Source organism: Equus quagga, chromosome 6 (assembly GCF_021613505.1).
Source record: "Equus quagga isolate Etosha38 chromosome 6, UCLA_HA_Equagga_1.0, whole genome shotgun sequence".
Taxonomy (NCBI): Eukaryota; Metazoa; Chordata; class Mammalia; order Perissodactyla; family Equidae; genus Equus; species Equus quagga.
The window spans coordinates 106,333,843-106,347,754 of NC_060272.1; the positions used below are offsets into that span (position 1 = coordinate 106,333,843).

General features: G+C 42.0%; 1 protein-coding gene across 3 annotated transcripts in view; it reads right to left on the minus strand.

The window, feature by feature from the left end:
- Positions 1-13,912, minus strand: part of GLIS3 (GLIS family zinc finger 3) — a 445,549-nt gene that overhangs the window by 35,253 nt on the left and 396,384 nt on the right. For all 3 annotated transcript variants that reach the window (XM_046665009.1, XM_046665010.1, XM_046665011.1), the window contains one exon: positions 12,875-13,043. In XM_046665009.1, coding sequence (XP_046520965.1) covers positions 12,875-13,043 — 169 coding nt within the window. The remainder of the gene's footprint in view (positions 1-12,874; positions 13,044-13,912) is intronic.

Here is a 13,912-nt window from a genome sequence, read left to right on the forward strand (position 1 = left end):
TTAAGGATTTCACATCTGATTTAACATCTAAAAAAACCCCCCAATGATAATACCCCACTTTGTATAGCCAGACAGCGCTCCATTTTAGTAGACTTTAGTGGTCTTTATAACGATTTATGAATCACTTCATGAATTCCTGGCTGACTCATCTGGGTGACTATAGTATCTACTTATACTTCCCTTCTGTCTCACAAAAGAGACACTTGGATTCAGTTCAATCCAGATTTGTCCCCGAATGAATCACAGCACGTTACTGGGGGAACTGCAAATTGAATTCTGCTTCGGAGACAATCAAGACCAGCTTTCAGTAACGAAGAAACAGCCGCTGGGAAGTGTGGGTAATTGCAACACTGTCCATCTGGGCAGGACCAAAGCAGGCCAAGAGCTGTATGTCCATCTGAGGACTCTGTTCCAAACTAGTCAAAGAGCTGAATCCATACCCTGGAAGGGCATAGTGTTTCTTTCTCCTTATGAGAGGCTGGGTCAATATTAACTGCAAATGATTTATCAAGTTGGACAAGACTAAGACTCAAAAATGACTGCCCGAGCCTCCACAGAGCATGAGAAAATGAGGGCTGTGAAGTTGGCTGTAGGTGAACTGATCACCAGGCTTTTTAAAAAAGACTCATATATGTAAGTGAGTGTTCGAGGGAAATAGAAAGGAAAGAGTGTTCTGCAGTTTATCCACTTGGGTATAGGGAGCCAGCAGTAAGTCAAGAAAACAAAGTAATCAATGCCCAAAGCAGAGAAGTATATTTTTTTCTGGTAAAGACTGAAATAGGGCCCAGCGCATCACAATATTTCCCCCCTGTGGAAAGGAAATGGGAGGAGGAGAGGACATCCAGGGTTTGTTAGAGAAATAAATTATGCAGGACACATTTAACCAAGAGCTGGAGTTTTTTGGGAAATCTTGACTGCAGAATTGGCTGTGACTCAGTTGTTTGTCTATTTCAGAATCTGACGTGATGGGGAGAGAGAAGAAAAGTCTGATTCTGCCAAATCCTCTTTACAAAAAAGCCCCAACCAGAAGAAAATTTATCCAGAGTGGTCTTAGACATTTGATGTCAAAAATTCTGCCACGGAAAAAAAATTTCTGCAATGATGTCATCCCTTGGGCAGCTCTGAATTGGTCAAAGCAAGGGGATTAATTTGTCCTGTGGCAAAGGGAAGACTCTTTCTCTTGTTCAGCCTGGAGTCAGGCATAGAGTTCAGCCTGCTTTGCAATGGAATGCGTTAGATGGAAAAAAAAACAACAAAAAACATTCAGAAGAGAATGTAATGAGAATGCCAGAGAGGAGAAATGGGAAAAAAGTGTTATTTTGTCTAAACATGAGAAAGGGACGAATAGGTAGATAAAAAGTAGCCTATTCCATACCTTTCTTATGCTCTCAAACTACAAACAAGAGTGTCTTGAAAACATCAGAAGAACTTTTAGAACTAACTTCAAATGCAGTACCCCTGCCAAGTATGGCCATTTGCCTTTGAAATCCACTGCCAAATGAGACCTCAGAAGTCAATACAATCCATAAATTTGAAAAGAAATTAGCTGGGTAGTGGTTTGGTCAGTAATAACATGTGCTGTTTACATATGTATTTGTTTTTTCATCTATAAGATGTCAGGTTGCTATCACAGTAACCACAAAGGAATTTTCTGCATCTTCTGTTGAAGATAAGACTCAGCATTTAGCTAGAGAAATAAATGGAGGAAATAGTATATATTAAAAAATTCTCAATTAGAGAAGGGTTCTTGGCTGTTATTGAAGGAAAGAGCATCAAATCCTTGGATGATTGCTACCATTTTGTATCTCTAGCACCTCATCCAGTACTATGCAAAGATAAGTATTTAATAAATGTTGGTCATTGCTGTTGAAGAACTACTCTGTTGAACAGACTACTGGTTCCATAGACTTAGCTCTCAACTCAGTGCCAATTCTTGTGTCCAGGTAGATGGTACCTTTGTCCAATTGGTACAAATGTCCCATTGGATATTATATTTGCCCAGAGATCACAGTTTCTGTTTCTGGAGGGAGAACATCCTACTCAAGAGGATGATGCCAATAATTTATTCTGAGGAAGATGAGTAAAACAAAGAAAAGTTTTTTTCCTTGAACTAAACAGAAAAGCAATCAAAGACTATTTCTCAGAAAAGGAAGCGGGGCTGGGCCACTGGCGCAGCGATTAAGTGCACATGTTCCGCTTCTTGGTGGCCCAGGGCTTGCCGGTTTGGATTCCAGGTGCGGACATGGCACTGCTTGGCAAAAGCCATGCTGTGGTAGGTGTCCTACGTATAAAGTAGAGAAAGATGGGCACGCATGTTAGCTCAGGGCCAGTCTTCCTCAGCAAAAAGAGGAGGATTAGCAGTAGTCAGCTCAGGGCTAATCTTCCTAAAAAAAGAAAAAAAGAAAAGGAAGCAAAAAGACTAATCCAAAGAACTTTGTCTCTTGGTTTCTGTTCACTTCAACAGTCTCTTCATCACTCATAAACAGACAGTTCTTCACTTGCAAAAAGATAGACAGTCTCTTAGCAGCCAATTCCCCCAACTGTCCCCACCTGAGAGGGGAAAAGATGAACTTTATTTCCAGATCACATTGTTAAAATTAAGCAGAGGCTTTCCTTTGAATAGCCTTTTCTAAGTCAGAGACGAGACATCGTAGTACGCGGATATCTTGACTCTGGGTAGGACAGCTTGTGGCCTTTCACTTTGGGAATTCTGGCTCCACATGACTTGCTGTTTCAGAGAAAGCATATGAAAAGAACACATCGGCACATCTGAATAATACAATGGCTTAGTTTGAACTTCATGTTGCTTCATACTAACGCACTAAAGTAGGGGTTGTAAGAAAAGGAATTCTATTTCACCTCAAACCTTCCTTGTTACTGCCATGACTCACTTTCCTGACTGAAAATCCAAGGGGACTAAAAAAACATCATCTTGGGCTTCACATGAGGTAGATTTGTTTGGAATGTGGGAATGAAATAAAGATGGTTGATTTGGCATGGAGAGGTGAAGCAACTTCGTTGGTCCTTAAAAGATAGAGTTCTTTTCACAGACATTCTAAGAGTTCGTTTGTGATGTGTGCTGTAATTAATCGAAAATGAAGAACCAGTGCATTTCAAAATTAAAAATACACGGAAAACAATTTGATTTGAACAAACGTTTGAACCACATAAGTCAAGCCGTTGTGTGGTAGAGTGCCGCACGTATGCTCACATGGGCGTCTCTTGCTTTGCCATGAAGTGACCCAGAGGAGAAAGCAGAGATGGGAGAGCAACAGTCATCTGCTCAGGGAATTATTTCTGGGAAAGGTAACAACAAAGACATCATAGAGTATTTCCTCCTTCCATTTACATCCATTCATTCCACACAGTTTCTTAGGTGCTCCCTCTCAGCACTGAGGGGTAAGGGTTGTGAACAAGGTAGTTGTAAGCATGACATAGTCTCTGCTCTCAGGGAGCTCCCATTTTAATGGAATGTAAGCAAATCAGTAAACAGTGTAATTTCAGGGAGTGGTAAACCTATGAATAAAAACAGAGCAGAGTTAAGGAACACAATGAGGTTGGAGACGGGAAGTTTTAGACAGAGTGGTCAAGAAAGGCCTTTCTGAGGAGGTAAAATTTGAGCAGACCAGAAATGAAGACATAAGTCATGTAAGGTTCTGGTAAAAGTACCTTTCAGGTTTCAGAAACAGCAAGTACAAAGGCCCTGAGGCAAGATGAGTTGGTGTTTCCCAGGAACAGGAAGAAGGCCAGTGTGGCTGGAGCAGATTAAGCAGGAGGAGTAACGCTAGATGGATTTGACTAAGGCCAGCCCAGAGACGGCCACGTAGACTACAAAAAGAAGTTTGGACTTTATTTCAAGTATGATGGGGAGAGGGATATGAGCAGGAAAGAGAAATGATTTGACTTACGTTTTAAAGAGCAGCCCTTGTGGTGTAGCGCAAAGGCCACGTGTGCCCTGGTGGCGTAACAGTGGAAGGCTGTGGGTAGCTAACTGGATGGGAGGAGGCCAGTTAGGTGGCTGTGGGAGTTGAGACAGGAGGAGACGGTGGTGAACCAGGGCTGGAGGAGTGGAGCTGACTAGGCTTAAACTGTATCTTGAAGGTAGAGCTAATAGCATTTACAGATTAATTAGGGGTGAGAGTGTTTGCGAAAACGGAGGAGTCAAAATAGACTACTAGGCTTTTCAGGTTTTTAATACTAAATTGGAGATAGCCATGTAGACTTGACTCGTGATTTTCCTCCATTATCAAGACACATACTGGATTCTGAAAATTATGCTCATAAAAGTTTTATGGACCATATGGACACTTAAATTAGAGATAGATCAGAGAAGACCGTTCAGCAATGTTTTTGTTGTTGTTTTATTTTTTTTATTCAGTAGAGCCATTCACAATCACCAGGTAGGTAAAAAGAAATTATCCACTATCCTCAATTTCCCTCTAAGTGTGACTACTAGGAGTAAATCAGGGTGGCATATTTAAGAAGCTATTAGTAAGGTGAATATTTCTATGAGAAAAAAGTTCATTCCAAAGGCCAATCACCCAACTGATACTTCCCATAGAGTATGAAGCATGAGGCTGTGGTCATGTTATCAACATTTCAGAAATGTAAAGCCTGGTGGGCCTTTCTTCTCTGGAATACACATTGAGAAGTACCAGGAATTTTCCACCAATTTAAAGAAAACAAAATAGAGAAAGGAATCCAACCTTTTCCAATATAAGACCCAAAGCTCTAATCTTCATTTTCCAGGCTAGGATATTGGAATTTTCTGCCTCTTTACTTCTCACAATATTGACGCCAGGAACAACTTTCATTACATTCAGTGATTCTCAAGTAGGATATGTATGTGTGTGCACATTTGCATCTTAGGGGGTGGATTTTGGACCCTGTCCCTCTTAATCTTGAATATCTGTGGAAGTTCCTTTTCTAGAAGGAAATTGACCCCTATATGAGATGCTAAATGAGGATAACTGTCTTCTGAATAGAAAGTGCTGTAGACCAAAGTAAAAGAATGATGCTCATGATCACGTGACATTAGGTGAGCATAATATTGATAGACTACAACAGATGATGATGTAGATGCCAACATGCAGGCTGATAAAAATAGCTATTTGAGGCTTATATTTGTTTTTCGACTATGGCTTTTCTCAACTACTTCAGTGATGAAGATTGATGGGCTTATTTTTGCCAGTGTTTGTTTGTTGCCCTATGAATTAGGTATCTTTCCATACAAGTGGGAAAGTGTCTGTAATACATGCCAGGGAGCCTCTCGGAGCAGTGCTCACTGGGTAAACTGCAACTAAGTTATGACACTCAGCAATGTGGATGCCTCTGAGTCTTCTCTGATATAGAGGGACAAGTGGGGCTGAGGTACTGCTGATATTAGAGCTCTAACTTTCAGATGTCCATCACTTTGTCTCTAACATGGAGGTCTTTTATTTTATATTTTTTTTTGTCACTCAGTGACTCTTCAAAACCCTAGTACGTCATGACTACATAAAATACAGATTTGGAATTGCAAGTGACAAAACTATCTTTTCAAATAGTATTAAAAAGAAAAGTAACGTAAAACCCACTGTGGTGCTTTGTCAGGCTATGATAGACAAAGAGCAGCCCTTGTCTGCTTGAGGACCAGATGACCCATTTGTTCATTCTTTGTCATTTCTTCTTCTTTTGGGCACAGAAGATGTTCTGAACTCTTGCTGGGTGGATGACAGGATAGAGAGGCATCTGGAATGTATGCCAGAGTCTCCAGGGAACGTTTATAGGCCAAATAAACAAATTCTTGTCTTCAAGGAAAAGCCCAAACTCCTCAAGGTAGTTCATAAGGCTCCTCCAGCATTTATACATGAAGCTCCACCCTCGCTCACGCTCTCTCCTCTTAGCTTTTGCACACACCCATGTCGCCTGTTTGGGTTGTACACACCTTCAGCTTTCAGGGAGACATTTCTTCTTCTATTCCTCTCTCCCCAGTTTTGCTTTAGGTGCTCTTTCTGTGTGACTCCACAGCCCCTGTGGCACCCTTTCAGAACATCCTAAGTTATGACTGCCTATTGACCTGGTTGTCTCTCAATAGACTAGACACTTGAGAGAGGGCAGGGTCCTGTCAGGCTTGTTGACCTCAGCGTCTACCATATTGCCTCGTACACAAATAACAGCTGAGTGAATGATTCAATAATGAATGAACCCCAATGCTAGAACAGATTCTGAACAACTTGAATATTTTATCGATGCTTACGATTTTAGCCATTATTGTACATATACTGAGATAAAGAAGAGAGAGGAAAGATTATGTGGAGTGTGTATATGTGCGTGTATGTGTGTAAGGTTGTGAAAAAGCTGAGTGAGTGAAGACATCAATGTCCCTGTCTGTTCAGAAAGTCCTGGGGCGGGAAGGACAGCAAAGCAGTGAGCCTAGTTTTGAGCTGTTCAGATGCTACAGATACAAATAAGAGAGAATGGTGGGTATTAGGCTTCCAGTATTTGAGAGCACAGGAAAGCAATGTAGGGAACCCCAGCAATGGATGACGGCAAAGGACTCCTAGTAATGTGTGTGTGCGCGTGAATGTATGTAGCGTGCGAATGTATGTAGTAGAGCAACTATATATTGTATCCGAGTATGCAGGTTACATAAGATTGTGGGAACTTTTAGAATTGGGGCCACCACCCTCCAGACCAATGAATCAAGGGAATTAATCCTTGCTGGGAACCCCCAACCTGGACAGTGGGAGTTGGCAATGATCTCCTATTCCTACGCATTACCCTCCCTGGGTCTTTTCCCTTGTCAAACCCTCCTTAGCACCTACCACTGTGAAGGGCAGCACAAGGCACTCTGGAGGTTATGAGAAAACTTTAGGTTCCTGCTGTTAAAGAACTAACAATCCAATTAGCAAGGTGACATCTGGGAAATGATAAACAAATGAAACAGATAATAAGAGCCAAGGACATTAACAGAAGAACTTGTCTCTGTGAGCTGCAAGAGGCAAGGGGGATTTCTGGGTTGAGAACTAAGTCAATCTCCAGGCTAGGTAACATTTAGTCAAAAACAGAACACTAAGGGAAGATCCTTGTTGTTTCTTTAGGTAGAGAAAGATGCTGAATTAAGATGCAGAAACAAAGTCAGTGAGCAGTCTGGTTTGAGAGAGCTGAAGAACCCTACAGAATTGCAAAATTGTTAAATAGAAAGCAATCACTGTCTTTAACTCCTTAGCATCCAAGAAAGCTACACTATGTTCCCAATGCTGAATTAGAAAATGCTAACTGTTAAGACCAGCCCTGGTTACCCAAAAGCACAGAAAGACCACACATAAATCAAAGTACCTAGAATTCTAGCAATGTCACATCTGATATGAATGGAAAACAGTAAGGCTTCCCAATACTCAAGATTCAAGAAATTGGCACTCCTTATTTGATGAAGGTGTTTTGACTACTTTCTCAGAAATAACTGTCCCTAACATTCTCTGCTGTTGATTCCTGTACTAGATTGTATTCTCCCAGGAGACCACATCCCTTCCTTGTTTTCAGTCTTCTCGGGCTCACAAGCTGGGCTCATAGGAGGCCCTTTACAAGTCATTCCTCTGTGTTCAGTCAACAAGTCTTCTTAAGTTCTATCACTTATACTACAAAGCACACCATGTTGGTGACTTTCTTCAGAATGAAGAGAGGTAGCTGGGGTGCTTGGACGAGATAAGTGACACAAAGCCAGCTGACTTATACTTGGGATTCCAAGATTTCTTCATCTCAAAAAGGGACTCTGATGCATATTTTTGTTTTGTCTGGTCTAACAGACATACTATGAAACCCAATGAATTAACATTTCCAAAGACGCTGGGCTCCTCTTATGGGAAGGCACTGTCATAAAGTATCACTGGCTCGTTCAACATGACATAGTAAAACACCACTTCCCATAATAAGTCTAAATCAACATTAGGTGGTGTGGTGTGGTACTGCTTAAATCATTGAAATCATGTGTCGTTCAGATAATATTTCAAAATAAAAATGGAACCTCGTCAAGTTGAGAGAACTTGCATTTATTTTATTTTACGATGGTAAGGATCAAAGAACCTGATGCTAACTGGACAGATGTGGCCGACCTTTCCTGACTTCTGACTGTGACTCAGCCCATTTTATTAACGAGTTAAAGCTAAGTAAATGATGAATCAATGCCCCCAAAGCAGGAAAAAATGCCAGTCTCCCACTAAAAATCGCAAAGTGTGATAAACCTATTTCCGTTAAGAAAACTGCTGGAGTTTTTACTGGGGGATTTCCCAGGCAAACAGAGGCAAAGATATATAAACCAAAAACGGAAGGTAAGCACATTTCCTTTTAGTATTTTTATGCTGGACGCTAATGCAAACACAGTGAATAATTCAGGGCTGTTTCATGTCATCCTCCTCTCCAAACCTGATCGGAAGAGATAACCTTGCACATACTTGCCCATTCCAGTTGGGCTGGCCCAGGAATGGGGCACACATCCTGCGGGAAGGTGACAGCAGCAAGGGAAAGCCAAAAAAGTGAAATGTCTACCTCATCCGCCCAGCCACATAAAGTACTATTACCGTCCCCTTCCTCTCCATTTCCCCTTCCACGATTATTTACATTATCAACCACTGTAATCACTCAACATCCTCAAGCTTCCAAACCTGAATCTCTCATCCATGCCAAGCTTTGTCTGTCTTTATATTAGCAATGACAGCTACTGAGTGTATGCTTCATGCCATGTAACATGCTACATGCTTTACCTACTTTGGTTCATTTAATCTTAATTCCCCATGAGATGCAAACTAAGGCACAAAAGAGCTAAGGAACACCACATCAACTATGAGGTGTTCCTGCCAAAACTGTTTACAATGAATCTGTTTAGGAGGAAACAATCAGACAAAGCCAAATGGTGGAATATTCTGCAAAATAAATGTCCTGAGTTCCTCAAACACTGTCAATGTCAGGAAAGACAATAATAATAATGACAATGACGATAATTTTTAAAACGCTGGGGAACTTCTTTAGATTCAAGAAGACTAAAAAGAAATGAGAATTGCGATCCTTATTAGATGCTGGATCATGGAAATAAAAGGAAAAAAATTATTCACACAACTGGGGAAATCTGGATATTGATCGTATATTAGATAATACTATATTGATGGCAAATTTCCTGAGTGTGATCGTTACATTGTGATTATGTAGGAGAATGTCCTTCTCAGGAGATCTCTACTGAATTAGGTTTAAATTAGGGTTAAAGTTCAATGATATTTGCAACTGTCTCTCAGATGGTTCAGAAACAACAGGAAAGCAAATAAAGGATCTCTCAAGTCAGAGAGAGGAAAAGATAAAGTGATAGACAGAAGGAGGCGAAATATTAACAAAAGGTAAATATGGGTGCAGGGTGTACAGGTGTTGATTGTACTGTTCCTGGAGGTTTCTATGTTTTAAAAACTTTCAAAAGAGGGCATTGAAAAAAAATTTTTTTAATAACACATAATGTTAAAAAAAAAAACCCACTCAAGCAAGTAGGAGCATCTAAGGAACACATTCAAACAACAAGCAACTGAGGGAGCTGAGATTCAAACATCAGGTGTCTGGTGGTTCTTTTTTACTCCAATAATGGCTACAATCTTTTTCTACATTTGTTCTTGTAAAGGCTATGTAGAAAAACAGGCCCTGGTGATCTAGATGTTAAGATTTGGTGCTTTCAGCGCTGCGGCCCCAACAGGAACCATATCACCCATCTATCAGTTGTCACACTGCGGTGGCTGCATGTTGCTGTGATGCTGAAAGCTATGCCACTGGTATTTCAAACATCAGCAGGGTCACCCATGGTGGACAGGTTTCAGTGGAGCTTCTGGACTAAGACAGACTAGGAAGAAGGACCTGGTCACCCACTTCCGAAGAAAGTGGCCATGAAAACCCCATGAATAGCAATGGAGCATTGTCTGATACAGGTCTGGAAGGTGAGAGGATGGAGCGAGAGGATGGAGCAAGAAGACTGGGCAGAGTTCAGCTCTGCTGTATGCAGGATCACTAGCAGTCGGAATTGACCCAGCACTAACAACAAGAAAAATAAGACATGGCTTTTTTCCTATATTCTTGTAAAGAGTCATTATGACTACTGATAAGAAGATGAGATGAAGAAGAGGAGGTCCTGATTGATGGTTTTTTAGCTTCACTACCTTGTGGGGTATGATTCTCAGCCAGGTAGAATGAAATGAGATGATAAAAAACCCATGGCTGGGGGCTGGCCCTGTGGCCGAGTGGTTAAGTTCGCGCACTCCACTGCAGGCAGCCCAGTGTTTCATTGGTTCGAATCCTGGGCGCGTACATGGCACTGTTCATCAAACCATGCTGAGGCAGTGTCCCACATGCCACAACTAGAAGGACCCATAACGAAGAATATACAACTATGTACCGGGGGGCTTTGGAGAGAAAAAGGAAAAAATAAAATCTTTAAAAAAAAAAAAAAGCCGATGGCTGATATCATTTAAAACCCAACTGGAAACTAAATAAAATGCTACAATGAATAAGCTCATCTTAACTCATAGGAATACATCCAATAACTGGCAAGACTGCTTGTCCCCAGTGCCTGCAAACTTAATAGATGGTTATCATTTGCACTGCTGTGCTGACGGATCCTGTGGGAGGAGGCTAATAATTGTTTACATTTACCATGTACATAGAACTGTTAAAATAAATCTGACATCCTCTGATCCATACTTTTAACTATCCATCAGAACATCCACATGGATCTTTTACAACCACCCCAAACTCAAAACCCTAAAGTCCGTTTATTATTGTTCCTTCTTTCCCACCCTTCTCTCTACTAAACACTCTTTTTTCCGCTGTTAATGGCACAGTTTTGCATCTTGGTGTCTAGGGGTGAAACTCAGGAATGAATTTTGGCCCCTCTTCTTTACTCCACATATATATTAATAATTAGCAATTGTCTCCTAATTGATAGCCCTTGAATAAATTCTCTGTCCTTACTGCTTTGCCTTGGTTCAAGTCCTCATATTGCCTACAAGGACTCCTACAATAACCTCCTTATTTTCCCTACCTCTCATCCCTGCTTCCAGCCTTAATTACTCCACCATCTTGTCACCTGAGTTCTTTCTTTATAATGACAATCTGATGTGTTTCTCTCCTAATAAAGAGTCTATAATGGTTCTTTGCTTCCAAGAGGATAAGGGGTAAATTCCTTAGCATAAATACATGGTTCCACATGAACCAACCCACTCTTACCCGACTTCATCAGCCATGTACACTCTGGATGATGCCACCTCAACTACTGAGACCTGTATCCTCGCCCCTCCTTATGTCTTGCATGCATTCCTCTTGCTGCCTTGGATGCTGTTCCCCATTTATCCATCTGGAAAAGGCTTAGTCCTCCTTCAATGCCTGGATTGCTCTATCTGTCTTTCCTTCCCTCCCTGAGGCAGAGTTAGGGACATCCTCTTTGGGCTCCTATGGCATCTCTATTACATCATTTATCCAAACAGCATTACTATACTTTGTTTACATGTCTATCCTCACCATTAAATCCTATAAGAGCAGGACCATGTTTTAATAATCTGGGTCCCTAGCACCAGGCACAACATCCAACACATAGCAGATACTCAACAGGTGTTTATTAAATGAATGGAGGTATTAATAAATAAAGGGGTAGGCATAAGTAAAAAAATATATGGTTTGTCAGACTTAAAAACACATATTAAAAAACTTATAGAGGGGCTGGCCAGTGGCTGAGTGGATAAAGTTCTGCACACTCTGCTTCGGTGGCCGGGGTTTGCAGGTTCAGATCCTGGGGGCGGACCTACTCCACTCATCAGCCATGCTGTGGAGGCATCCCACATACGAAATAGAGGAAGATTGGCACAGATGTTAGCTCAGGGCAAATTTTCCTCAAGCAAAAAAAAAAAAAAGAGGAAGACTGGCAAGGGATGTTAGCTCAGGGCAAATCTTTCTCACCAACCTCCCCCCTCTACAAAAACCCCTCATAGATCAGGCTAACAACGATGAAACCACAGGTTGCTGTCGAAATCCAAGATTCAAAACTTTTATTCCTGCTGCCTATTCAAGCTGCTGCCTATTATTCTGTACAACAAACACCCACTACTCCAGGATTTCACAGGGGTCCCCAGAAAAACTTTCCTCCCTGTGGATGTCTGGGAGTAACCCCTAACTAGGTCAACTCAGGGCAAATGACAAGTGGAGAGAAGAACAAGAGGAGTGGCATGCTGTTCACATCACTGGAGGGTTGGGCAGTCAAAGACAGGGACGGAAGTATCAAAAGTTAAAAATTTTCTCCCAGAGACACTTTATGAGGGTGGTATCAACATAAAGCATTCAGTGAACAGCCTCTTTCTGGTCGTGCATATAAAATCCCGTGCCCTTTTATGCTACACTCTCGAGCTAACACTACTGATCTATGTGCAGAAGGCACCATTTCACATCTGGAAAGCCTTTCAACCTGTAGGGATATTACCTTAAAACTGAGTCCCTGAAACACTACTGATCTATGTGCAGAAGGCACCATTTCACATCTGGAAAGCCTTTCAACCTGTAGGGATATTACCTTAAAACTGAGTCCCTGAAACAAACTGAGGAAGGGTGGGAAAGACAGGTGCATTCTGATGCATTTTCCCAGCATCAGACACTTCAGGTGGCTATTGCCAATATCTGTGAATTTTTTCACCATGGAAAATAAAACAGATAATGAGATATTTGATCCACGTGCTTTGTGTATGTACTTTTAAAATGTCACCTTTAGGTAACTCAACCCACCAATGGATTATTAATAAAATTCAGCAACTGTCAAAGCACTTCTCCGTGGAGGGAGTTTTGGCGGCGACACCTATTAGAAGAGAGAGACAGATGGCCTTACCTCTCAGCTCCCGCATCCACAGCTGTGAGTGGAGGTAACTGGGAGGAGGGGTTGTGAGGGCTCCCCTGTACATTATGTCCCGGAGAAGGGTGACTGACAGGATGTGGGGGCGGCACGGCCCCGGCAGCTGTTCCACTTCGGCTTGAATGATTGCTGGAGAAAATGGAAGCTGAAATCAAGGGAGAAACAAGCATCAGGCTGCACCCCAAATGAAGGCCACATTTTTTAAATCAAAGGCTGACAGCAAGCATATTTTAGGGGCTTGTTTGTTTTCCTCTTGGTGGTTTTAAGGGAACAGTTCTCCCCTTATTGGATAGACACAGCTTTTGTTTTCACAGTGGAACGTTTTCAGGTTCCCTGGCTAATGAGCTTTACTGCTGCCTGAGGAGCTCACGATGGGCTCACTCCAGGCTGACATTCACGGTTTGTCTCAGCGCTGCTTTGCCCCGCCAGTTCCCTGTCTGGACACTGTATAATTAGTCAATCTTGTAATGTTTGCATCTGGGCAAAGGTCTCTGTATTAGCGCTTTTCAGTCATGGGGGATGAGAGTCAGGTAACAGAATCTTCGGTCTGCTGACCCAGAAGGGCACAACATAGGCCTTCTTCCTTTTCCCATCGCTGCAGCGAGCCACTGTGGGTCAGGCTGGCGTCTCTCTCTGTCACTGCTAAATCAATGTGATGAGAATGGAGCTTCCCCTGATCTTAGCACCAGCACAGGATCCTACACCCTTTTAACTTCAGAGTCTAACCGACCCAGGGCATTTCCCTGATGGTGTGATGGATGGCGGACTTGGTCTTGGTCAAAACTGAGGCCTCTTCCCACACCACAAAACATGAAAAGAGGGCCTCGAATGCAGCTCCAGATCTTCCCCCTCTCTTGCCTATTACGACACAGAGAGTGAGTCACAGCCTCATTCGTAGGGGCAGCCTAGCTTTTGAGAATTGACCTCAAACTTAAATATGTGCCCATTTAGATCAGCTAATTGGTACGATGTCACGGAAGAAACTGGGGCTTGTCACTTTCAGAGTCTATCACT